The sequence below is a fragment of the Copadichromis virginalis genome, linkage group LG14, assembly GCF_057382275.1.
Source record: "Copadichromis virginalis isolate Kocher_CV1m ecotype Utaka linkage group LG14, C_Virginalis_male_GT1.1, whole genome shotgun sequence".
Classification (NCBI taxonomy): domain Eukaryota; kingdom Metazoa; phylum Chordata; class Actinopteri; order Cichliformes; family Cichlidae; genus Copadichromis; species Copadichromis virginalis.
In genome coordinates, this window is record NC_140631.1 from 38311733 (window position 1) to 38338485 (window position 26753).

At 40.7% G+C, this 26753-nt stretch overlaps 3 protein-coding genes across 4 annotated transcripts; 1 reads left to right on the forward strand and 2 right to left on the reverse strand.

Annotated features, from left to right (window-relative positions):
• Window positions 1-21: 21 nt before the first annotated feature.
• On the forward strand, window positions 22-4322 carry LOC146694574 (uncharacterized). The gene is made up of 9 exons (XM_085430821.1): window positions 22-181; window positions 970-995; window positions 1539-1571; window positions 1668-1757; window positions 2121-2223; window positions 2303-2355; window positions 2463-2541; window positions 2763-3628; window positions 3737-4322. The coding sequence occupies exons 7-8, from the start codon at window positions 2496-2498 to the stop codon at window positions 3296-3298; spliced, it is 582 nt and encodes a 193-aa protein (XP_085286947.1). The 5' UTR covers window positions 22-181; window positions 970-995; window positions 1539-1571; window positions 1668-1757; window positions 2121-2223; window positions 2303-2355; window positions 2463-2495; the 3' UTR covers window positions 3299-3628; window positions 3737-4322.
• Window positions 4323-5466: 1144 nt separating this feature from the next.
• On the reverse strand, window positions 5467-11897 carry LOC146694575 (uncharacterized). Its single transcript, XM_085430822.1, has 6 exons — window positions 11679-11897; window positions 9938-10847; window positions 9572-9668; window positions 9088-9198; window positions 7092-7258; window positions 5467-6759 (listed from the first exon to the last, which is right to left on the reverse strand). Exons 2-6 carry the CDS (start codon window positions 10843-10845, stop codon window positions 5712-5714), a joined length of 2331 nt encoding a protein of 776 aa, XP_085286948.1. The 5' UTR covers window positions 10846-10847; window positions 11679-11897; the 3' UTR covers window positions 5467-5711.
• Window positions 11898-12331: 434 nt separating this feature from the next.
• On the reverse strand, window positions 12332-24057 carry LOC146694576 (cdc42 effector protein 3). 2 transcript variants are annotated; one of them, XM_085430824.1, is made up of 2 exons: window positions 23883-24057; window positions 12332-15508 (listed from the first exon to the last, which is right to left on the reverse strand). In XM_085430824.1, exon 2 carries the CDS (start codon window positions 15034-15036, stop codon window positions 14128-14130), a length of 909 nt encoding a protein of 302 aa, XP_085286950.1. In that variant the 5' UTR covers window positions 15037-15508; window positions 23883-24057; the 3' UTR covers window positions 12332-14127. The 2 variants fall into 2 exon arrangements, with proteins under 2 accessions (XP_085286950.1, XP_085286949.1); XM_085430823.1 differs by having other exon boundaries at window positions 23879-24057.
• Between the last annotated feature and the right edge of the window lie 2696 nt (window positions 24058-26753).

Below are 26753 nucleotides of genomic sequence, written 5' to 3' on the forward strand. Positions count from 1 at the left end.
CATAATTAATGTTGTTCCAGGTTCAACATTGCAAGTGACCAATCACCTTCTTGTGACGTCATTCCTTTGCGACTTCGAAATACCCGCCTTCGAGTATTTCGAAATACAAGTGAAGAAGCGAAAAACCGCCGCCTGTCCGCCGAATTTGAAGTCAATTTAGGATACTTTCCTTTAATAAACGGTAAGCATTATACATATGTTCCTCACTTGGCTTGCTGTTTGTTTGCTAGCGATAGGCTACTTGACGACAGCATTAGCTAACCAGTGTTCTCTAGACCAGCGTTCCCCAACTTTTTGGGTGTTTCGTGGCCCGGGGGTTGGGTCAGGCAAAATTGCAGTAGCTTCCCTGATCATTTTACAAACATAAGTGAAGAGAATCTGGACTAAAAGGCCTAGACTTATGGTTGTGTGCTGAATCTATGAATCAAACTATCACCTGGAAACATAATTAACTGGTCCATAGCTGTGAAACTGGACATGAGTTCTTGATTCTATGGAGATTAACAGTAATCCAGAAATTTACAAATTTGTCCTGGTACATCGCGTAAATGTTGTCCCTGGGACATCGTGTAAATGTTGTCCCTGGGACATCGCGTAAATGTTGTCCCTGGTACATCGCGTAAATGTTGTCCCTGGTACATCGTGTAAATGTTGTCCCTGGGACATCGTGTAGATGTTGTCCCTGGGACATCGTGTAGATGTTGTCCCTGGGACATCGTGTAAATGTTGTCCCTGGGACATCGCGTAAATATTGTCCCTGGGACATCGCGTAAATGTTGTCCCTGGGATATCGCGTAAATGTTGTCCCTGGGATATCGCGTGGATGTTGTCCCTGGGACATCGTGTAGATGTTGTCCCTGGGACATCGTGTGATAGCTTGTAAATAATGGAATGAAAATTATTGATTGTTATTAACTTGTGAAAAAGAAGTGTAACAAATCCACATGTTATGTTCTTACACCCTTACAGAAACTGTGACTCCTTCACAATGTCAGGTAAATGTCAACTCATGTTGAATAATCAACCAATCAAGCCTTTTATTATCACATGCAATGTTACACGTACAACTGCAATGAAAATTTCACCCCCTTCTGACCATACATATATTGCTTAAACATCACATTGGGAAGACAGGTCGGAAACAGTTAGGAAGGTCAGAAAACAATTTAATTAATAGATGAGGGGAGAGGAGGAGAAAAAAGAACTACAACCAGACAAAGCTCCTAGAAGACTGAAATGGATGATGGTTGCAGCATGCAAAAAGAAAATGATATCTGTTGACTACAGCATATGCTTTCTCACAGATTACCTTGTGGGAGTAGCTGGACCAAACTCTATTGGTATTTCAAGTTTGAAATCCCTGTTTGACCAGACTAACATTTCAGATGAGGTACCTCTTGACATAAAAATCCTTTTATGTTGTCATAAAACTAATGTTAAATTCTGCTTTAAATACACTTTATTGTACAATTTACTTAATGAATCGTATTCCTTAGTTCTGTTTTTATTTATATGTATTTATTTATTTGTTTTATAAGGTAATAGATGGCCTAATCTATTTGCAGTGTGAGGTATGTTGAAAAGCTTGTTTGATCATAATGACATAGCATGTTTACGTTTTTTGTAATGTATTTGAAAACATAGGTGTATTTATGTTATTTTTATAGAATTTCCCTCACATTTATCCAATACCAAGCCAAATCACTGGAAAAATTTTGGATGGGTCCACAAGAGCACAAAGTGCATACTTTTTGAAGGTATGACTTGGACTGTGGTAACTATGTTCTTATTACAAAGGGTTTATAAGTTGCCACTATAAACAAACAGCATTTTCCAAAATTGAAGCCTTGTCAGAAGAACCTGAAAAATACCTTTCTGAAACCTTTTCTGTGTAAAGACTTGTTCAAAAGCAATGCACACAGATTAAAACATTTCTGTCTTGGCCAACTGATAAAGAACACCAAAAATTTAGTGGTGCGTGTTGAGTCTGTGGTCTTGATTTGTTTTGTACACACTATAGAAATTAATTAATGTAAACCAAACAAACAAACATTTCTTTGTTAATCTAATTCTTTTTGTTCTTTTTTTTTTTTTTTTTTTTTTTCTTCGTCAATTATTAGTTTGCCCAATCTCTCATTGACGGTAAAACACAAGTGGAGGAGTACAACACTGAAATCACAAAGCTCAGGTCCCGACTTTGCCACTACTTATTTTCCTCAATAGGTAAAGATAAAATTAGCTGCCTTCTTTTTCTCTAACATTGGAAAATGTAACTTGTACTTAAACAAATTATATTTTGCAGATCGAACTAGGAAGTGCAGTCAGTGCTGGTGTGTGATTGCAGCCAAAGACCGGGTACACTATGACATGTCCTTAGCCATATAGATTGTTTATTTAATGGACTTTGTTCATTTGTTTTTTGTTTGTTTATTTCTTCTTCTTTTTTTTTTTTTAATTCACAGGTGCAGTGCCAGAAATGTGGTGCATACAAGCACATGCGTTGTTCAAAGTCTGTTTGTGGCATCTGTATCTTCTGTGAGAGTAAGTCACAATATAACTAAACAATGTCCAAAAATGTTTAAAGTGAATTTTTTTTTCGTAATTTTGCCTTTGCACACCAGGACTGTGTAATTAAAGTGGACGTTTCAAGATCGAGTTTTTACACAAAACTATTTTAGACATAACTGTGTCGTATTGTGGGGATTTCTCTTCACAATTAAATTGATATAGTGCTGTTTATATCATTCTTCTTTATGTAACAGCACAGTGCAGCACAGCAGAGGGAAAGGAGTTGTGCAGCATAGTGGGTGGCTATACAGGAGGAGCAATAGAAGTAGCCAGTGAAGAATGTCATCAGGGAAAGCATCAGGCAGCGAATGACAAAGGAAAAGTTCCTAAGGGAGAGAACATCTGCAGCAAATCGACAAGTAACAGTGAGATAGGAAGACTGACAGTCAGAGATGAAGGTACACAGACTGAAGACAAAGAAAAAGAAACAGAAGTATACGGCACAAGTTTGAGTACAGATAATGCTGCTGCTGCTGATGTTGACAGGATCGATGCAGATACAGAATTCCAAACTGATTCAGAAGGAACTAGTACAGTTTACAGAGTGCATGGTCGCTTATCTGTACCAAGCTCAAAAAAGAAAACCTACACAATAACAGAAGACGAGATCAAGCGCAGAATCAACGCAGAGAACATGTCAGTTCATGTTTTCAGAGGTTTGATTGGGTTAGATATACATTTCGTGATTTTGATGTCACCTGAAATAAATCCGGGTTACTCGTATCAATGAAGTGACAATGTGGCTGGAAATTGTGCATTTGCTGCAACATATACACAATTACACCATGTAAACAAAAGCATTTAACTTTGTGCGCGTGTGTGTGTCTCTCTCTGCTCTTTTGGTGTTTGCACTTTTTCTTTTTTAGGGCCGTAAAGCCAAACTGCCCGCAATGATTCTTGACAGGCCTAAGAAGGCCAAAACTAAAGTAACAGTGTTTAGTGTTCTGAGTGAAGAGGAGGCTGGGGAGCTAGCCCTCGGGTTTGCCGGAAGATTGGCCTGCGATGTCACAACAGACATGGTCTGTAAAGGCATCGACCATTCAAGTGCTGATATGACAAAGTAAGTTAGTAAAACAATATGAAAGTTGTATCTTTTTTGGTATTATTTGTCATTTCCCCGTATTTGGGTTATTGGTGTAACATTGTTAATCTTACTTTCTAATAACAGACAGACTCTTCTCAAAATCCAACACAATCTTAAACATGAGCTGACTGATTCCTCAACCTTCAGTTTGCTGACACACACCTTTGGCCCCGCTGCACTGGATTCTGTCATTTCATTCCTGTGTGAAAAACTTGATCTTGTCTCTTAAATAATGAAACCTTTTGTGACTTTTGTTTGTTCTGTAAATCAGAATCTTGAAAATTGTTCATTGTTGTTCTAAGTTTGTGTTAACTATTTGGCAAAAATGATTGGTTCCTAATCCAAACAGCATAATGACTGTTCTAACACATATCTTAAAAATGCTACAAAGAAAGAAAATTATCACATATGTTTCAATATGAATGTAATTGTGTCACACTCGGTTTGTAGTAACTTTCCTGTTTTATTTTGAGTTTTGGTATGTTTACACTGTTATTTTTATTTCCCGTGTGTTCGTCTTCCCTTATTAGTTTTACTGTATTTAATTAGTCTGATTTAATAACTTATAATTATTTACTTTCCAGTGTTTATATATGCTCCTCGTTTGGATTATTGTTTGTTTGAGTTCTGCCTGTCTTTTCTATTAAAGATTTGGACTTTTGGACTATTAGTGGACCTCGTAGGTTTTTATTCTGTTCAATTGGTAATTGACTGGGTTTAATTTAGTGGCCTGGAAAACAGGCCGGAGGGGTCTGGTCATTTTAACCCCCTAAGACCCGAAATCTTCCATGGCATGCATTTTTAATTTCTCTTTGATATTTGGGCCGATTGGAACCCGATGAATGTAAAAAGAAAGAATTACCAGGTTTTGTTTTTTTTACCTAATTTTTGTTTCTGAGAAAAATGAGAGCCACATATGAGGACATTAATTTGAAATTTCGATAGAACAGTTGCAGTATAATGTCCTCATAACTGTATATCAGGCACTTGTTGATCAAGATTTAGTATTTTGGTCTAAATAACCCAAAATGTGATGTCCACATGTGTGGACGCCAGGCTGGAGTAAAGTGTTAGAGCTATTTATACCTATGTAAACTTTTATACACTGGTTTTTACCTGTCTTGTTTCAGAAAGGTTTAAAAGGGTAATGTCCACAGTTTATTTGTTTATTTATTTGTTTGAATTCAACATATTTTATTAAAGTAATTGAGCTTGAACACAGAAAAAACTGAATCAAATAATCATAAAATCAAATCACTTGCATATACTGAAGTCTAATCTACTCTGAGCTAATGCCGGTTTCCAACACTAATGATCGGGTGAAGGAGAGAGATGAGGGTGTGCACGGCCACTGGTGCTCTTATCCCTGTTCTTTGTGATACAATCCAACAGGAAAGCAGTTAAACCCTTGGACATTAGCCAAGTTAACGTTCACAAATATATACACACAGAGGAACTCTGAGCCCCAATGTCAGCATTAGCACAAACATGCCACTTCATACCAAATCTCAGTGTGAGGTCAGGTGTTAGTCTCATTCCATTATTCTGGCTATATTTTCTTACTCATTACTATTAAACTTATACTTAAGACTAACTATTAACAAAATCACACCCCAATAACTCTGTTATTACACTTTGTATTTAATCATAAAAAGGCTGGATGTTGAAACCTTTTACTTCTATTTTGTATGAGCCAGGATTCTCAACAGCTGATACTCTATGTCCAAAAAGTGACAGGTATCGTTTTATGGAGCAAAAAACTTAAGAGCGCATATTTTATAAATAATACCAACAATTACAAATGCAGACCTTTATTTATAATGCATAGCAATATAAAAATAGTAACATATGAAAATATTACAATGGGCACAGATGAATTTGTATCAAAAACAGCAACCAAGCCAAAGTAATGAATAACACACATAAATAACAACTGCTTGAGAGACCAAACAATTTCTTTTCAACTGTTCCTTGGCAGAAAGTTAAGACAGCTATTCAGCTTTAGGTTTCAATAAACAGAAGTAATGGATGCAGTCCCTTTGAAATGTCACACAAAAGTCTACTTATGCATATACTTAGCTTTAACTCTTCTCTTTTTTGTTTTGTATTCCAAAAGGTTTTCATTTTCTCCAGAGGATGTCTCTCTTTCAGTGGTTATCGACTGTTCACATTCATTTTCACAGACTGTTGGAATGTCGATGCTGGCCGAACGTTTCTTGCTAGAATACAATGGCCTAATTTTGCGTGCATTCTCTGTCGTCTTTATTTCGTACTGGCATATACTTTTGCCTACTTGTTTTGTTTTTAAGACATTTGTATGCAGTTCATCTATCATTGGAGTAATACCCTCTGGAATGAATGCCCACTGTTTAACTGTGTCTAAAACAGCATTTAGTTTTCCAACTGCATCTTCTGTGCATTTTTTGTCTGTGCTTTCAACTACAGGAGTGTCATTCAAAGTTGATAGAGGACTTTTCAGAGAGTTTTTCATTTTTTTAAAATGGCTACAAGCCACCTTCAGGCAAGCACATGTGTTATAGTGAGAGAACGTACAACAAGTGCACTGAAGTGTTTCAGCCGATGCAAAAAAACACAGATTTCCAAACAAACTTGGCATTTTTATCACTTTCAAGTCCTCACAGTGTACAAAGTAATGCCTTTCTTTCACTGCAATTCTTGCCAAGGTAGAAATGTCTGTTTCCATGTTTGGATAGATGTCATTGTCAGCCTCTGCTAATTTTGCAAGTAACACTAGATGCTTGCAAAGAAGTCCTCGTAAGCCATATGTACAGTTGCAGTAGGACTCAACAGGGCAGACGTCATACACCATGTCTTCTCTTGACTCAGATGGGACTTGATATGCATTAACTCCATGGCTGTTCTTGACTGTAATTTTAAGAGCCCAACCACTTTCCATCAGTCTTGAAGCAGAGTCTGAAACTTGAGACAAGGTGTCAGCAAACCTGTTTTTCATGCGGCCCACATCTTGCAGGGTTTTTATGACTGAGAAGTAGTCGTCGGCCTTCCCTAGGAGCACTTCAATCAGATCATCCAGACGCCTATTCTTGTAGCCAGATAAAAACTGGTATTTCAGGCGGTGGAAAAATCTGAAAAACAGTTATTTGAAATGATTAGTAACTGTAATTGAAGGAATTTAAAGTTTTAATCAAGACTGTATTATTTTTTAAAAAATTGGAATACCTATTGCACACGTCTTTTATAAAGGAATGCTCTGTGCCGGTTTAGCTGATTTAGGCAAATCCACCTACTCTGTTTTTTGTTGTGATAACATAAAAAACGCTGCTAGAATTTAAAGGATTTGCCTAAAACCTGTTCTGGCAATGACATGACGAACCTACTCAGTTTAGCCTCTTGGATTAAAGCATAATATCTTTTTTTCAGCAATACAATTGAATGAGGTCAAAATAATAAATCATACCTTTCAATCACATTGTTTGTTTCAGAACGAGCGTGACTGAAGCGACGGCCGTAGTCACACCACATGTGGCCAATGCCTTCCCAGTGCTTCTGAAAATACTGGCACACCAAAGGGTATTGCTTAAATGTCTGGCAGAACTCTGCTGATGTGGCTTTAAAGTCGTCCTCCTAAGAGAATTGGATGCAACAGAATATATTTCAATCCATTTAACAGACCTATTGAAATCTTTAATATTATGTATTGAAGCCCTTTTCCTTTTATTGAATAACATTAAGAATTTTAAGTTATTAATAATATGTCGTGTTTTTGTATTAAGAAGCAATTATTTCTTCCCTTACAATGGCTAAGAAGGAACACTAAACCTATAAGCATATTTGGTTTCAGCATCTGTCTGTGAAAGAATCCCACTCACAAGTTCTACTGCACAGTGGGTGACACAATGATGGTCTGCACAGCTTAAGTACTTGTTTTGATAAGCAAGATAAGAAGCCAGTTTTAGAAATTGTTTCAAAAATCTATTTTGTATCTCTCTGTAACTTTTTTTAGCAACTGAAAGTTATTATGCTCTTAGTGTAATCAAGAAATCAAAATGTGAAATAGACAAATTACTAGAGATGGACCGATCCGATATTACGTATCGGTATCGGTCCGATACTGACCTAAATGACTGGATCGGATATCGGAGAAAAATTAAAAATGTAATCCGATCCATTAAATATCACGAAAGCACCTCACAAAACTTGCAACACGCCGTAACTCGCCTCAGAACGTTAGCACGTCGGAGCAGTATGCATCACGTGATAGAGCGGCTGTGGCATGCGACCTGTCGGTGGTCTGGATAGCATGTGGAGCTTTGCTAGCAACCCGGCATTTCATCTCCGACAAAGTTATCCCGAGAGAAGTAAAGCAAGTGTGTAAGTCCATCTCTGAATGTTTGTAAAGCATTCCTGCGTTAAGCTTAACAAGCGACTGCCTCTCGCTCTCCGGCTGCTACTTCAATCGTGAAACTGCTTAAATGATCAGCTGATCGGCTTTTCTGTCGCGAGTCCGTCTTTGTTTTTGGCCCACTTTGCACCAGAAAGAGGAAACCAGCGGCTGAACAACAGCAGCACGTTTAAGCTTGATCAGCTGTTGTTAGAATTTATTTAATATTACTTTCTACTTGAGGATCTTTTTCTATGTAGCTGACGTAACTGTGCAGGGGCGGATCTAGCAAAGTTTAGCCAGGGGGGCCGATAGGGCATTAACTGGGAAAAGGGGGCACAAAGACATACTTTTCTTTCTTATTCTCATTTAAAATGTCGAGCTTTTAATAAATAATTATCTGACACACAAAGTTTTAATTTGATGTAAAATGAATAGAAGTCAATTACTGTATATAGTGACTATTAAGTCTAATATATACACCCTAGTAAGCTATAGTACTTTTTCCTTTGGGAAGGTACCATCTGTGCAGTCTGCAATTTTGTTGAAGAAAGATGTTGAATCTATTTAATATTTCTTGAAAAATAATTGATTTCTGTGCATTTTTTTTCACACTGCATCAAATTAAGGTTGATTACGTCGATTAAGCATCATGAGGTGGAGCGTGAGGGGTGGTTCCCTATTTTTTATTTATTTATTTTTGTTGTTGCTGGGAGTTGGAACCCTATTAGTTAGGTTGCTTAATATTTACGCTAAGTACTCTTTAAAATACCAGAATAGGGAGGATGGTGTAGGTCTAAGTTTATTAGATTGATCAGTATTGCTGAACTATGAAATATTTTTTTTGTATACAGGTATAACAGAATAGCTTTAGTGTAGTTGTCGTTTTAAACTTGAGTATGAACTTGCAGACTTGCAAAATGCAGCAAGATATTTTAAAAAACAGTTTTGTTGATTAAAAAACACTATATCGGATTCATATCGGTATCGGCAGATATCCAAATTTATGATATTGGTATCGGTATCGGACATAAAAAAGTGGTATCGTGCCATCTCTACAAATTACACTTACAGATGTGCAAGCTTTCAGCTTACAAAAGAAAGAAATGATTTCATTTCTCTTTTGGGTGTTAGAAAGCCCATGGACCCCGGACTCTGATTTTGAAAGCCATCGATTAACAGCCTGTGAATGTAAGAGAAAAAAAGTTAATCTGGAGAGAGAGACAGAGGAGCAGCTGTACAAAAAGCATAAAAGAAAGCTGACGTCCAAAAATAACTTTGTCACTCACTGGACAAGAGGACCTGTGCATTACAGAAATCAACCAGGCAAACATATTTTTAAATGTCAAAAAGAGCTTTGGGAAGCAGCCACCAGAAGATGAGTGCACTGTGGTCTTAAATGGATGGACATAGTCACTCAACATTTTATCCCTTTATATTCATTAACCTGAGTAGGTGAATATCACAATGAGGCAAATCATGACAACAGGACCCTGTTGTAAAAATGTGTTTCAGGTGCATCTTAGACAACGTGAAAAGAAAACAATGTGGTTTACCTGCAAGACATGGTACCAGCATAGAAGGATAGCTGACTCTGGAAAAACCTTCTGCAAAGCATTTATTTCCGCAAAGTCTTTGTCAACCATAAATGCTCTACAGAAAAAAAAGAAAAAACTAAATGAGATTAAACAGTATGAAAATGTTTTTGCTATCTCAAAGCACCACTTCAATGCCAAATTAAACATTTCAACTCACAAGTAGATATATAAAATACTGCATACAGCCTATAGGAATAACTTTAACAACTGGAAAGGAAAGTTTTTTGCAGCCCATGCTGCAGCTATAGCATTAGATTCTGGCATGTTATAACTTTTTTGAAAAGGAATTATTTCAAAATCAATAGCTGTCAATGTATTATTTACCTCGGGGAAGTTGGGAAATGCTCACAAACTATTCCAAGAACAGTTTCCAGGGTTTTCTGACTTTCGTTGCTGACAATAGCATAGGCCACAGGGACTCCATGCCCATGATCATCTCTTACAACAAGTGTGAATAAGGGAAATGAATACTGGTTAACGCAGTGCGTGGTGTCAACAAATACTAACTGTTTTGCATAGTTCTCCATGTTTGATTTCATTACAGGTGTCTGCAAAACAATCATTAGTTCTTGGTCAGATGTGTATGGTTGATAGAAGAGAACATGTTCTTGATGTTTTCCATTAAGTAAGGTATGTACACTTTGACTGTCTCCACAGTTAAAGTGCTTCTTCCTCATCATGCAGGTTCTAACACTGTCAATGTCACGTGGTGTGACAAAATGCTCTCTGTTGTGAAGATCTCTGTGTCCATGTTCTTTGGCCCATTTATGACATTCGGTTAGTATGATGGCTGGCTTAGTTCCAAGGGAAAGCAGTTCCTCAATCTTCCTCCTCAAATCACTGGAAATATTGTTGAAATGTGCGTCTTTTGGGTCCGAACGATCATGCCCATCATGCTTATCATATGTACGCTGCACGATGACTGTGTGGTCTTTCCAACATTTGAGTACTTTAAATGAAACATAGGCCTTACAGCCCACTGCTCTGTAGCTGTTTCGACTTTTTTTCCCAGCTCTGATGCAGTTGAATTTGTAATAGTCTCTTTTCCTGTCTTTACCTGAGGCAACATTTAAACATTTATAATGTCCATGAAGGGTTAATGAGTTCAATTTTTCTAACACAACACTGAATGGGTCCTCCTGGCATTGTGACACATGCACACAAAGTTGTGTGTCTTTTCCAGTTCTTTTTTTTTCGTCATTCAGAACACTTCTTCTAATTATGTCGTCCATTTCTGGTGGAAAAATAACGAAGGTTTAATTAGTCAATATTCATTAATTCATTTTAACTTGTTGTGGGGTTTTTTGCAATACAATGTAAATATTAAATATAATATTAAAAAATATATATATATATAAAATAATATAAAACAAACAGGGGCTAAAAGAAGCTAAACTTTCATATGGTATGTCTCTGGCAACTTTAACATGATGTCCCAGGGACAACATCTACGCGATGTCCCAGGGACAACATTTACGCGATGTCCCAGGGACAACATTTACGCGATGTCCCAGGGACAACATTTACGCGATGTCCCAGGGACAACATTTACGCGATGTCCCAGGGACAACATTTACGCGATGTCCCAGGGACAACATTTACGCGATGTCCCAGGGACAACATTTACGCGATGTCCCTGGGACAACATTTACGCGATGTCCCTGGGACAACATTTACGCGATGTCCCTGGGACAACATTTACGCGATGTCCCAGGACAAATTTGTAAATTTCTGGATTACTGTTAATCTCCATAGAATCAAGAACTCATGTCCAGTTTCACAGCTATGGACCAGTTAATTATGTTTCCAGGTGATAGTTTGATTCATAGATTCAGCACACAACCATAAGTCTAGGCCTTTTAGTCCAGATTCTCTTCACTTATGTTTGTAAAATGATCAGGGAAGCTACTGCAATTTTGCCTGACCCAACCCCCGGGCCACGAAACACCCAAAAAGTTGGGGAACGCTGGTCTAGAGAACACTGGTTAGCTAATGCTGTTGTCAAGTAGCCTATCGCTAGCAAACAAACAGCAAGCCAAGTGAGGAACATATGTATAATGCTTACCGTTTATTAAAGGAAAGTATCCTAAATTGACTTCAAATTCGGCGGACAGGCGGCGGTTTTTCGCTTCTTCACTTGTATTTCGAAATACTCGAAGGCGGGTATTTCGAAGTCGCAAAGGAATGACGTCACAAGAAGGTGATTGGTCACTTGCAATGTTGAACCTGGAACAACATTAATTATGATGATGTGGGAACAATGCTGACACGAGGAAATCAGATCGTCCAGAATCACTACAGTCCTTTCAAAATACTCCTATTGGGATGAGTTTTTCATCCGCTACCAAAACAAAGCAATCTGAATTCTCAGAATATATTAATAAATAATTTTAAATAGCCAGTCAACAAAATTACAGTCCTTTGTTGTTGTTTTTTGCTTTCCATGTTCTTCAGTTTCACACATATTAACATTTATTATACAGATTTACACTTTTACTGCACCTGCGCTGAATTGAAAACTAGTTTTTAGTGGTTTGAAATTTAATCTGAAAACTATTAAAAATGAATCTTTTTGTATTTTTTTTGTAGTTACATCACTGTGGTTCAGGTTTGGAAATCTTTATTCACCTCGTCGCTGCATGTGAAAAACACCCATAAAGTATGCCTACTAGTGTTAATGTCTGTAAAGTGTGTGTCTGCAAAGAAGCAACCGCAAAGTTTTTGCAGTAGGAAACATTTTATTCGTACATTTACAGATTAATTATACATCATAGATGACATTTGAATAATAGGCTACTGTGAACATGCAGACAGTGAACGTCAGGGAGGCAGAGAGTGAGCCACAGCATGTATAAAGACATATCTCAAAACTCAAAGCAGCACCTTTTCTTATTCTTACCCTTAAAGCTTTTAAACAACACCAACATTAAGCATACCCAGCTTCTCTCTGATGATATATTAAAAAACAACAACAACAAAAAAAAAAAAACCACAAGGTTAAACCTGCCAGTGAAATGTTGATTAAATGGGATACAATCATATTAGAGGATGACAGTAAAGTCAGCAGCAGCAGAGTTGATGTAAAAGAGTGGAGATGTCAACATTTCATCCCCAAATCACACCTTAGAAAGCAAAGATGAAGAATTTAACCTGCAGCATTAAACTAGTAGTATTAGCAGTTTGTAGCTTAGTCTATGTATGCAATGTTAACTCTGCTGCATAAATACACATTTATCCTGAAAGAATTAATAGCTGTGCAGCTGGAGATTCCTCCTGTTTTCCCAGGCCGATCTGGAGACAAATATATTTGACTCTGCAGAGAAGTGAGCAGGAAATCCTCAGTGAGAGTCAGATTAACAGGCGATACAGATTAAAGGGAGCAGTGGTGATGTTACTGCAACTGTGCTGGTTAACTTGGAGCAGGGCTGCCAACTTTCTGCTCTCAGTTGGGGTGAGATGAGGGCGGCGATGTTTATGTGGGACAATTAAACACACAAAAATGATGCATGTCACAGGTGAAGGACAGCCTGCATTTCCTCTGATAACTTGTTCGTTTTGCACACTTCTCTATCCCACGCTCTCAGCTGGGATGTACTTGTGGATCAGCGCAGCTGTTTTACTTTTCTATACTAGGTCCATTAAAAATGTGGGAAGCTGTCTCAGAATGTGGGACAGTTTTAAAAGACGATAATCTTTTTTGTGTCATTTTTGGATGCCTCCTCACTTTAAATAACCCAGAAAGAGGAGCAGCGACGTATTTTAGGTAATTTTCAGGATAAATCTGCCAAATTTGTTTTGCTGGTAAAAATTCTAAACGCCTCTTGGCTTATTTTATTGGTTAAATTAATGATTAAAGATGTCGTCGTCCTCCTATACAGCCTGCTGTTACGGTAAACATCCATAAACACTAAGTTGAAAAGTTTTTTTGAAAAGCTTTGTTGCAGGGTTAATTAATAGTTCTAAATAACTAATACAGTTAGCTCTGTTGGACTGTTTGGTTAAATATGTGCAGCTGTTTCGCTGTGGGGACTCCCACATGTATCCTTGTGAAGCTGCAGGTATTTAATACACTCACAGGAAAGACTTCCCCCATCAGCTGAAAGCAACAGGATGCTTATGGACCTGTTTTGGTTCTAAAATGGGCAGAAAACACCTGCCCAAAAATAGATGCAAATGGGTGTATTTGTTTTAAATAAAGGAGGGTCTGCAGGTTTGTTTGGACACCGTGAGAATGATGGTGTGCATGTAACCGTTGGCAACCCCGTGTTATAGTTTAAATGTCTATGTGCATGAGGTTCAGCTTTGAAGGCTCGAGCAGCAACGTCCTGCATTTCAAGCTTCTTGAAGTCTTTTATCACCTTCAGACTCGGCTCTCAGGAGTTGGTGAAAAAAAAAAAAAGTTCTCCTCCCTCCTCCGTCAGTCCCTCCATCTTTTGTCTCCATCAGTCTGTTCAGAGTTTTAAAGGATATATTAAACCATGTATAAATATATCTTTTTGTCTCATTAATCTCAATCACAGCTCGCAGTGGTTGTCCTCAGCTTTGTAGCGGTCCATGATGCTCAACACATCCTCCAGGATGGATGGGCCCAGATCCAGGTTCAAACCGGCAATGGAGTCAGAGCGCGACACACCAGAGGGCTTTGTGAGGCCGGCGTGGTGGAAGACGGTGCAGGGCGACTCGCTGCGTTCGCTCCGAAGATCCTCGTTGCTCAGGTAGGTGTCGGAGTCCAGGCTGAGGCCCCGGCGAACGTCCTGTGGCCCGCAGATCTCTGACATGGAGTCCTCGGAGGAGCCCTCAGAGAGGGAGCCGGAGGAGGGGACGAGTCTGCGGATGGCTGGGGAGAGGGAGATGTCACGGCAAGGCTCGGACGCCAAGCGACCCACCACGCCGTTCTCACAGAGCGACACAGTCGGGTGCTGCTGGCGCTGACCGTCTCTCTGGCTGCAGCCATTGTTCTGTTTGGGGCTAGCCGCAGGAGGCTGCTGATGGTGGTGGGAGGGACCATCCAGATGGAGGCGCGGCGGTTTGGGTGGAGCCTGTTCGTGAGCGATGAACACAGGCATGGAGATGGTGTTCTTCAGCAGGCCGCTGGACGAGTGCTGGTAATGGAAGCCGTTAAAGGCGTAGCTGTGCACGTCATCTTTCGCGGTGAGGCCCTCTCCCAAGTCTCTCTCCATGCTGTGCGAGCGGGCGTGGCCGTTCTGCGTCCGGCTCGTGGGTGGCAGCATGTCCATCTTACCCTGGAGGAAGCCCACGTCTCCAAACATATCGCCCTCGCCTTCGGGCCCTACGTGTGCGCTGTGACGCACGTCGCCCAGCGGGGGGCTGATCATATCACCTGAGAGGACGTCCCGGAGCTTCAGCTTCTTTCCCTTCTTGGGAGTCGTTGTTTTTAGGTACATGGGCGTCTTTGCAGGCATCTTGATGTGGCGGTTGGGTTCCTCGGGCCGTTTGAGCTCCAGCAGGAGAAATTCAGCGGGAAGCAAACAGTGCTGAGTTGATAAGAAGCTCTCTTGGCTGTTTTTCCCCACTCTCAGCTCAGATATTCAGTCTGTTCTGCTTCTCCAAGCGAGTAAACAAGTATTTAGGTCGGTCAGAGTAGCGATAGCAACCCGGCGGTTGAGCCTCACACTGACATGTGACTCAGGAAGGGAGAGGAGAAAGGTCTTGATCTCAGATCAGCTCCCTCTGTCTTCCCCTCCTACGCAGAAAATCCATATCAAAGCGAACGCCGAGCCCTCGTCTCCTCAAACTCTCGTCTTTATCCTGGCTCAGGCAAAGAGCACGCAGGGGATCAAGAGTGGGATCTCTGGCTGCCTCGCCGTCTGCTGCCCGGTCGGTCCTCCAAGTTCCTCAGAAACTTCAGGAATGTGACATCAAAACACTGGAGATCTGTGAGGAGAAATCAGAGCGAAAAGGGAGTCAAAAAGCGGCTGAAAGAGATCGAGGGGGAGAGGAAAAGCAGATAGATGGGACAGAGTGAGGAATGAAGCCGGGGGGAGATTTACAAGCACTTTTTCAGAGAGCCAGAGGACACTTGAAGGAAAACACTCCAAGAATCCACAGTGTTTGCTCAGAGGGCCCTGCCTGCCCCACACTGTGTGAAAATGTGTGACTGGAGGTCCTCGGGCTGCTCTTACAGAGTCACGCATTAGTCTTGCATTCCCAAAGACCCTTCAGCCTCATCAGTGGAAACAAATTACCACACTGAAACTGTCGGTTTCAAAACACCTCGTGCCTAATCACAGCATCTCATCAGGAAATAAAGTGTCTTTCCCGAGAAAGACACAGGGAACACCCGAAGCCTCGAGCTCAGAACTCCAGTTATTTAACTGGTTAAACATGTAGAAGTGCAGGTTTTTCAGGACCACAGTTTATCCACAGCTCTTCAGTTTCCACTCTTTTACTTCAGTCATAGCAGATTAAACCTACTAACACTGAGAGTCGCCTCACCAATGGTTAGAAAACAATAAAGGGGTGAAAAAACAGGGAAATATCCGATACTGACAAAGTGTCTGAGGTGAGAATTTGTTCTATGCTCAGTAACACGCTGACATTATGCATCTGTGTTAAATTGCTTAGGAATGGAAAAAACCAGCTAGTGTGAATGGCTGAAAGAGGCCAGTAGTAAAAAGCAGTTTGTGTGTTCAGTAAGAGCAGAAAAGAGTCAAGTGCCAGTCCTTTTACTCACTGAAGTCCAGTTTTTACACCTACAGTGCTTTAAAAAAAAAAAAAAAAATGTATTAGAGCATCTGTCATAAAGACAAGTACACAAATAATTTAGATATCTGTCAGAAAAAAAAGACTGAATTTACGTTTAGATACCCAAATCTGAGCCGGCAACCTGAGAAGTGAGAAATTAATCAAGCATTCAACCGCTAAAACTAATTTATTGTTCGTGTTTGCAAAAAAACTAATTTGGTGTCTTAATTAAAAAAATGTTTTAATATTTTTTCAGTATTTTTGGTAAAAGTACATTTGAAAATTCACAGATAACAACAATTATTATAATTTAATATTAAACATTTAAAGAGTAAATTACCATTAGACAAAAATAATAGCTAATTACCAGTTCTGTTAATTTAGGGCAGCTGAGGCATAAACCTTAGATTGGGTGATCTTAAAAAAAAACCAAAAAAAACAACTGTTTTAGTTTTTGATTTTAGTTTATTTAAGGTTACTTTAATAACCCTGGAAACGGCAGTACTTCCCTCGGTAAAAGCTACACTCGCTCTCTCGCTGTCATTTTTGACACCGTCTCTGCTGCACAGAGCTGTTGCTTTTGCTTCTTCAGTGACCCAAAGACTTGCATTCAGACAAGCCTCCATCATTTAATAGGCGAATTAGAGAAAAGCTTTCCATGCATCGTTTAGAAAAACAGAAACAGCAGAACCAGTTCAGAGCCATCTGGTTGTATGTTAAAAACCAGTTGACCCACTTTTGGTCAACCTTTGGAAGAATTTGGTCTTGAATAGTTTGTTTTCTTGTATAATTTTCAGATCTTGTGAGTCAAATTGCTGCTTTATGTGCGGTCTCCGTGTTTAGAAATGAGAGAAGCACGCTCGCAATGAGCATAAAAACATTTTTCTTTAAATCGCACAGCCGTCATGTGTTTCTTGTGACTGCCCGACCCTCACTGGGTGTGTTTACTGAGGAAGTACATTGAGAATACTTTGGATTGCTTAAACAGATCTCTTTCAACAAATAAAATCTGCCGTCTTGAGTCATATTCGTGCCTCCGTCTGAGTGAAAAAACTGTTTATCAGCAGGGTTGATTTGTGCAGCTCTGAATCGTTACTGTCCCGGTGTTAAATCTTTGTATTTCTGATGACTCTTATCAGTTCTGACTCAGTCGTGGTTATTTTTCTTTAGCTTTTTAAATACGTAATAAACATTAAAAATACCAGAGTGAGATTTTTAGCTCAGCTTCAGAGTTTCCAGCACATCACAGAGGCATCTGAAGGGGACCTGTGAATCTCACACTGGGGTCAGACTGAGGTCAGGTTAGAGTACAAAAAACATGCGGCTTGAAATTTGAAAGAGGGTCTGAAATGAGTAAACTTTGAGTTCAGTTTGAGATTGAACTGTTTGCTTCTTTTATACAAGTTGCTTCACTTCTTCAGAAATTCTCAGTCCTCCTGTGATTTTGCTCTGGGACAAACTCTCATCAGTTATCAGGATTTTATTTCCGTCTTTTGGTATTTTCCAGCTGCCCCGTCAAACGGAGTTCTTGGGAAACCGCCGGCACAAACGGGAGAACTTCAGCTTTGGTGGAGTCTTTTCGCGTTGCAACATGTATCCTGCGACACATGCAGGCCACCCAGGGGACACGCTTTAATGAGGCCTGAAGTTTCAAAACACTGCTATGTGGAAAAAAAAGATTCCTCACAGGTTACACCCTGGAATAAAAACAGTCAAACGAACAGGAGCAAACACATGCAACACAAGTGAAATTTGCTTTTCTCAAATTCAGTGAACAGAAGGAGAGGGGGAGGTTTCTTTAACCAGCATTCAGAGTGTGAAAACAGAGAGTGTGGCTCTGGGTTCAGGTTCATTTAAGACCGAGGTCAAACTTCACTGTGCTGATAAATGATTAGAAACTATGCAGCTCTCATTTATTCTTTTAATCAAACCAACTGGATGTGTTTTAATAACATTACAAGTAGTTATCCTCTCTGTCAAAACAGAGCCCACTGAGCATTGGTGGTTTTTAGATATCGGAGTGAAAAAAGAAGTGAAATCTTATTTAAAAGCTGCTAAAAACAACTGAGATACACTCCCCGGACGCTTCATTAGGTACAGCTTGCTAGTACTGGTTTTTCGTTCAGAACTGCGTTAATTCTTCATAGCACAGGTTCAACAAGGTGCTGCAAGCTTCCCTCTAAGATTTTGGTACATATTTAGTTGACAGCGTCACACAGTTACTGCAGATTTATCAGCTGCACATCCATGATGTGAATCTCCTGTTCCAGTACATCACAAAGGTGCTCGATTGGATTGAGGCCACTTGAGTAACTGTCTGAGATGATTTGAGGTGTGCGACACAGTGTGTTGTCCTGCTGGAAGCAGTTATCAGTAGATCAGCATGGCTGTAAAGAGATGGACGTGGTCAGCCGCAACACTCAGGTGGACTGAGGACTTTAAATGTTGGTACTAAGGAGCCCAAAGCGTGCCAAGAAAAGCTGACAGGAGTGCGCACTGTGGTCTTCTGCTGCCATAACACATCTCCTTCAAGGTTTGATGTGCTGCATGCTCAGTGATGCTTTTCTGCACAGCTATTTGAGTTAGTGCTGCCTTCCTGTCAGCTCAGCGCAGTCTGGTCTTCTCCTGTGACCTTTGACATAAACAAAGCATTCTTGCCTAGAAAACCGACGCTCATTTTCTCTCTTTTGGACCCTTCCCTGTAAATCCTACGGATGTTTGTGTAAGAAAATCTCAGCAGATCAGCAGCTTCTGCAACACTCAAACCAGCCCGTTTGTCACCAACAACCACACCACACTCAAAGTCACTTAAATCACCTTTCTTCCCTTTTCTGATGCTCAGTTTGACTTTTAACAGGTCGTCTTGATCATGTCGAGAGTTGCATTAATGAGCATGTGAACAGTATAAAATTAAATTGCTGTCTGTATTGAAGGATGGTGCAGGGAAACGGTCCGGGCAGTTAAATAAAGTGGCTCCAGTTAAGCAGACCTGAATCATTTGTTGTACCGTCTGTTTTAATTAGCTCAGCTCTGACACACGATGGTCTGATGAACTCAAATCTCCGGGATGAAGACACACGGCTCTCTTCTGTGATGAGCAATCGGAAGTTCAGACAGTGTCTGACGGGTGAAAACACCTCAAACCCTTCCCCCGATACTGGCAAAGACATGAAAGGGTAACTTCCCCACTTATTATTAACACTCCTAAACCAACGTGGAAGTGCCAGAAACTGCAGTTCAATGAATGACCTCTTGATGTAGCCGCAGTGACGTCACCGGTAAAGTCCTCTGATGAAGCCTCAAGCTGAGGTATCCAACTTTGAAACGAGGGTCACTGCGTACTCATATCCCAACTAAGGCCAGCTATGAAACATGCTTTATCCTCCTTTGTGACTCTAATGCAGACCAACAGTGCAGTTTAACATAGTCCAAGTTCAAACACGAAACTGATGTAACGCACATAGGTTTATAGCTATTGCTAATTTTCAACAATTGTCCCTTGTTGGGCTGACAATCAAAATTTCCAAAAATAAACTTTGCCCTGCGTTCAGTATCACTTCAACCAAGCAACTGACACAACAAACTCATCGGGAAGGTGTTCACCAACGTCATAGAGCGAAGGGGACGTTTTCTATATATCAAGTCGCCCCCTGCTGGACAAGTAAATGCCAGTTTAAGGTATAAATCACCCATTTAACCTGTTTTCAGGCTCTGAGCTTGAAATTATTATCTGAATGACAAGTGGATGCATGCACTGGTGTAGGCTGCCTCTCCACTAACTCACCTCACTGAATTGCACGTCTTGAGTGGAATTTTTGGAGCATTTTGAATGATAAATAATGTGGGTTGTTATGTGGATATTGGTTCTATGAGCCCATCCAAGAAGCTCCAGTTCTGATGGGTGAAATTGAAGCCTATGATTAGGGACAAAACAAGACTTCACCATCCCATAGATGACATTATGGCATCTTTTATTGCCTATTGTACCAGATGTGATTTACACCCTCATTTCCTTCATTTCTCTCTCTGGTCCTACAACAACACTTTGCACAAACAGCTACGAGCAGCAAAGGAACCGAGCAGGGCAGCAACTCTCTCCGTCTGACAGCCAGAACATTAAGATGACATCATAAACAGCTCCGTCTAATTTGAGCCTCTGAGAGTCATAAAGAAAGCGACATTAACTTGTCAGCGCTCATTTTAACACAAAGGGGGCAAAAAAATACCAGTTATATTTATGCAGCACAAGTCCAAGCAAAGAAACACCACACCTGATGAACTAAAAAAAAATATCTATATAATGAGACTGACCACGACTGTACAAAGACAAACAGGAATAATGGACCGGTCAGAACTGGTACAGAAGGGTGGAGGCTTCTTCAGATGCTGGAGAAACAGTTTCTCTGGATTTTTATGAGTTTTATGGTTAAATTTGACTCAAAAGGCCTGGAAAAGGAGACAAAATGCTTTATTTTTTACCCATATTTTAATGGATCTCTACGTGTCAAAGCTTTGTACGCTATTTATTTGTTATTTTCACATTTGCCAACTAAACTTTCGATAACATGGCCATCAAAACGTATTTCCAGCAGCTTCATGGTCTAACAATCCCAATATGCATCTACAATTACAACACCTACAGACTCAGGAACAGCTGAGAGCAGCAAACAAACTGCTGGGCCTCTCTTTTTGCTGGGCTTTTTACTCTGGCAAAAATACTGTGACAGAAAAAGTCATGTTTGTCCACTCACTCTCAACGAGTTATTCCAGTTAATTCATGAAATAAAACGTGTAAGATGCTTTTAAAAAAAATAGTATCAGATATAACTCAATTTCTAACTAACAGGCTTCATTATTAGTTTTGTGGGATGGGCATGGCTGGCTGGCCTCCTTTCTGAGTGACTGCTTTGATCCGGTGATGAAATAATGGGGGAGAAAATGATATGAATCATATTCTATTCCGTCACAGTCATCTTGACGTAATTGAAGTGTTTTTGGCAAAGTGCTCCCCACCACCATCATCAAAACACCGAATGAGGAAGAAGGGCACTCCTTTTCTCCTCTGGAAAATCATGCCTCAAAGTAATCAAGCTGTTCTGGCCCTGACTTTTCTTTCCTTTTATTTTAATTTGTCACCCATTTGTAGGAGAAAACGTGGTCATATTCCTGCAGCGAAGGCAGTTTTGTGTAGAAGGAGTCGCAGAGCTACAAACTTCGCTTGCATCTAAGTGACAGAGAGGAGACCGTTGTGTAATGTTATTAGTGAGGAAATTCAATCACTGAAGTCATCACCATCACACAGAGAGACGCTCACACTGATGGCTGGGACAGACTTGAATTACTTAATACAAGATCACAAGGAGTGCAATTAATCATGCAGCCAGTTCCCAAAAGATCAGACAACCAATCGCAGCGCTTCTCATTTTTTAGTAGATCTCTCTAAAACCAATTTCTTATCCCTGGCTTTTACCACACACACACACGTGTCGGGTATTCCTGTCTTGTGGGGACATCTAATGCTTTCCCTAGCCCCTTACCCTAACCATGAAAAATGAATGGCTAACCCTCACCCTAAACCTGACTGTAACCCTGTCACCAAAAGGACATTTTGAGTCTCAAAATGCCTTCAAACTGGTGGGCACCAGGATTTTGGGCCCCACAAGTAGTAAACTTTCAATTTTTGGTACCCACAAAGATATGAATACACGAATACACGCTTATACACACGTACCCCTACTGGGAGCTTTGTAGTGTCGATGAAGCGTGACTCCAATGTTTGTTGTCCTTGAGCTCAAGCGTGGGTTCCCAGCGCAATTCTGTCTCAACCACAACATCAACATAAAACTGACTGACCTCTGAGCCTCACTGCGACACACCGAGGTGGGCATCACATACATGTGTACTCCTATTCGCCCTATCAGCCTAAATACGAACGGAGGGAGAAACTCTCAGACGGCTGGTTGGGATTTCTTTGCATCACCTTTCCTGGAAGCTGGAATTTGGGCCACTGCTGATGATGCAATCAACCACAGAGGAGGCCGAACTAACATCTGTTTCTGCTCTCAGGCCCAGTTTGTTTAAAGTCTCTCCACCAAAACGGACCGGAGCCACCCATGAGTCCTGTCATCTCCTGGGACAAACACGTACTACACGCCTGAACGCGCGACTCTGCGGCTGCTTTCATTGTTGTTATTCTCCGCAGAGTGGCGCGTAATTGCGCTCAGCAGGCGACTGTTGACAAAAGCTTTTATTTTCTCCTCCATTAATCCGTTTATTTTTGCCATAAAAGCAAAGCTTACTCCGTCTGTTATCTGGCTGTTTTCCCACAAGGTGGTTTCACGCTAATGCAGTTTGTGTCTGAGAGCTGATGGTGACTAATTTTCCATCTATCATTCGTGCCGTGGGTGTACATCCAGCCTGCTTCTCCTTGGCTGATAACTCACAGCGATTATTGCTAAGTACAGTAAAGCAGACTTCATGTGAAACCCCAGGTGACGCAATGTGCGCTGTAACGAGTCTTTAATGTTGAACAAACCCTTTTTTCTGGCTTTAGGTTTAACGTTACTGTTCCTCCCCCACCCGCTCATAAATGTCTGGAGGATAATAATCAAAAATATTCTATTTTTCTATTCTATTCTATTCTAAAATGCTGCCAAACTGAATGAAGGCGAACTCTAGTTAACTTCCCCTCTCTCCCTCCGTGCGCGTTATGTAACTGCAGCCTCTCAGATCATCCCATGTCCTCCTGAAGCCTTCCTGCAGCTGACTGATTGGTACCATTGGAGCAAATCGACACATGCAGCCACAGATACAGGTCCAGTCAGCTCTGACTGACCCACGAGGCTTTTGTTTTCAAGTATTAATAAACTTTAGCCGATATACATACATATTTTTTACAAAAACAAAACATCAGACTCTTACAGCGAGTGTCTCCTGGCTGTGACCTCCACTCTTGGGTAGTAGTTTGCTCCTGAAGCAGCACATGTAGCAGTGACGTGCTATAAAATAGAGTAATATGTCAGCCTCCCCCGTCGGGGGGGGGGGGGGGGGGGATGTCTAAGGCGCTTCTTCTGCAACACTTAATCTTCTTAGAAATTAGATCATCACGAGCCCAGATGGGGAGCGATTGTCCAACATCGCCTGTTCTGTCACTGCGCGGTGAGTCAGAGTTGACTGGTGGATGAAATAAGAGTCTGGCTGTATTGTGTCCCCAGAAAAAAAGTATTTTAGAAATTAAATTCATTAAACACGCATAGCTTTACGTTGTTTATGACGTCAGGAGTCGGGGACACGTGCTGAAACCTTTATTTTTAAACACTGCGTTCCTTCAGATTTGTCAGCTCGTTGAGCCAAACTGCGCAGGCAGCGCACGCTGAAACTAAAGGGAGTGCCTCTCAGAAAACACACACACATGTTCATAAATAAAATCACACACTGCTTCATTCTTCTTATTTTTGTTACACAAAACTACAAATCTCCTCAAAGTGTAATCTATGACCACAAATCAACAGCTGACCACACAAAAAAAAGATAAAATAAAGTGATTTATCTGATATGTACCTACAGTTCCGTCATTCTCCGGGAAATAAACCCACTCTTCTAGTTTGGTTGTAAAATCCACCGACGCAGGGCTGAGGTGCAGGGCAGGTAAACCTCTTAGTGACGGCTGATTACTGTCTCTTGAGCGCTCTGAGCGGAGAAAGTAAACTGGTCACCTCTTCTTCCCTTACAGGAGTCAAGTCTGCAGCACTGAGCAGGGAATGCTTCCGGTCATGAATTTCAAAATAAGGTAATCCTCCTCTAAAGCAGCGGTCCCCAACCCCCGGGCCTCGGACCGGTACCGGTCCGTGAGTAGTTTGGTACCGGGCCGCGAGAGTTGAGGCTCAGGTGTAAAATGTATGGTTTTCAGGGTTTTTATCGGTTTTCAGCGTTATTTTGTTATCGTTTTTATTGTTAACTCTGTTTTCCTAGGTCTTTTCATGTGTGTTATGAATAAATCTTTTTTTCGATACTGGTTCTAGTTTTATTTTGTTATATTTATCCGAGACACCTTAAAGGCCGGTCCGTGAAAATATTGTCGGGCATAAACCGGTCCGTGGCGCAAAAAAAGGTTGGGGACCGCTGCTCTAAAGCGCTGTCGCATTTTGTATCACCCACCACCCTTGGACTCAGTGGGGACACTAAATAAATAAATAAATAAAAAGAACTAAGGCAGTATAAAATAACCTTAAACGTGATATTTAATCTTGAACATTTTTTGAAATAAGTTACTTGTTTTATAAAATATAAATATAAAAATAGCCCTGTCTTTGAGAATCACTTTGATAATGAACCCATTTAACGCCTTTTAATCAACACAGAACTCATTTTGGCAAAAACGAGTGTGGGCTTTTATTTTTTAAAGGTAAAGATTAGCTTCCGGTGGCACTGAAGGCGCAGACGCCGTGATTAATAAACTGTTACATGAGCACGTGGGACTGAAACCACCAGAACTTCTCAGATAACACACGAGCGACAGTGTTAATCATACAAATGACCGTGAAAGAGCAGCGAAGCCGCCGAGACACTGAGGCGATGAAACACCTCTTTGATCTACAGGTGCGAAACCATAAAAGGTCACAGGTCACATGGTGAGAATTAGCCTACTATCAGGACGTAGATCCCAGTTTATGACTTCTTTACTGCAGAATGAACTCGTTCATATTTAATTGATCAGTAATTAAATCATCCCCACTGACCCAGAGTGAAACTGAGCAGTTTACTGACCATCTGTTCACTTTAACCAGCCAATTACAGAGCTCTCTTACTGTTGATCTCCTGATGTGACAGACTGTGGAGGTGATGAGGGTACTGCTCTTTAATTTGATTAGCAGCAGGCGCGAAACCACAGACCTGCTGCTTTGCAGTCAGCAGCCAGCCTGATGCAGAGTGATTCAGAAAACAGAGCAGGTCTCTCGGATGCCTCACCAGACTTTGTTTAGTGTTCATAAAGAAAAATATGGTGAGACGTTTGGAGAGCTGTGAGCTGCATTCAAAATCTCAGCAATTCACCCTGCAGTTTCTTTTTTTTTTTTTAGTTGAGCACAGAAGATAAATGCTGTCTGTATTAATCTGTTTAGACATCGTGCTGTTAGGTTGGGAAATATATCTGACTCAAGGAATGCGACTCACTTAAAAATATCACGACAGAAAAACATTTTGCTTCTGCTCAACTTGGTTCTGTAGTATATGAAGTTATCACAGAGTTTTTGTGTACGTGACTTCATATACCGACGGCTAACGGTTATGTTAATGTCATATATCCTTCTGTTGTATCTAGGTCAGTGAAATAAACATTTATCCTGTTGTCTCCACAGAGCTATAAAGTCTCAGCATTACAGGGAATAATTATGCATTTTAATTGGCCTTCAGTTTATTTTACTGCTGGAGCACAAAATTTGGAGGCACAGTCTGGTGCTCCCAACAGCATTGGTGCTGGGCATAATTGCTGCAAAGTAATGAGGACTCAACAAATGGAGAATGCAGACGTTTGCTGTTCGCAGGTCAGATTGCAGACACATCTTGTTTACAGCTCCTGAAGGACGCCTGCAAGGCAAATTAAACCCATTCCCTCTTTGCTCATCCACTCGAGTGTGCTTTGAGCCCTTCTGCAAAGAAACGCTGGCGTCTTTTCCGCTGAAGCAGCATCACACAATAAAACTGCACACGTGCAGAACAACCTCCAAAGCACGGGAGATGTTACTTTGGGGATTTGAGGTTTCATTGTGTGCGTTTCTGGAAGCGCTTCATCTTCTTCTGTGACACACAGGGAAGCAAAAAGGGTCCCAGAAGTTCAGCAGCGGTTAAATCTCAAAGTTTTCAGTGAAATTCCTCAAAGCGAGACCAAAACGACTCTAGCTTTATCTCGCTTGCCCACTGTATTACTCTCACTCGCTATCTGCAAGTGTTTGAAGGCGTGTGGAATGTGTAAACTAGATAAGCAAAGAATTACACAAGATGTGGTTAGATCACTGAATCGCAAACACACACAGATTTATGACATCACCTAAGTAATTCAAGATGTAATCAGGGCAGTATGGGGTGGGTCCATCTGCAGATCCATGAGACCACTATCATTTGTCTCTCCCTGACACACACACACATACACATGCACAGGCCGCCAGGCCCCCCAGGTGCTGCCCCATGCAGAGACCCCCTGAGAGGTTGGTGTTTCTCCACTTCTTAAACACAAAGTCGGGGGTGGAGGTTTGTGTTTGCATTCAATAACAGAGCTTAACCCCAAAGCAAGGACGAGTGTGAGGTCTGTTTAAGTTATTCATGTGAGAACAAAAACAAGAAGGCTATTAAATTAAATCTAAAACTATGAATTGCTTTCATATGAAGCGTTCTGCTTTGTTTTTTGCCTGCAGTTCGTTAAGAGAGGGAAGAGAAACAA

Coding starts and splice junctions, on each gene's coding strand:
- LOC146694576 (XM_085430824.1), bottom strand. CDS start 15,036: ATGCCTGCAAAGACGCCCATGTACCTAAAAACAACGACTCCCAAGAAG.
- LOC146694574 (XM_085430821.1), top strand. CDS start 2,496: ATGCGTTGTTCAAAGTCTGTTTGTGGCATCTGTATCTTCTGTGAGA. Junction 2,542..2,762: donor CATCTGTATCTTCTGTGAGA/GTAAGTCACAAT, acceptor TTTATGTAACAG/CACAGTGCAGCACAGCAGAG.
- LOC146694575 (XM_085430822.1), bottom strand. CDS start 10,845: ATGGACGACATAATTAGAAGAAGTGTTCTGAATGACGAAAAAAAAAGA. Junction 9,199..9,571: donor GCTGGTACCATGTCTTGCAG/GTAAACCACATT, acceptor TTACATTCACAG/GCTGTTAATCGATGGCTTTC. Junction 6,760..7,091: donor ACAAACAATGTGATTGAAAG/GTATGATTTATT, acceptor ACTGTTTTTCAG/ATTTTTCCACCGCCTGAAAT.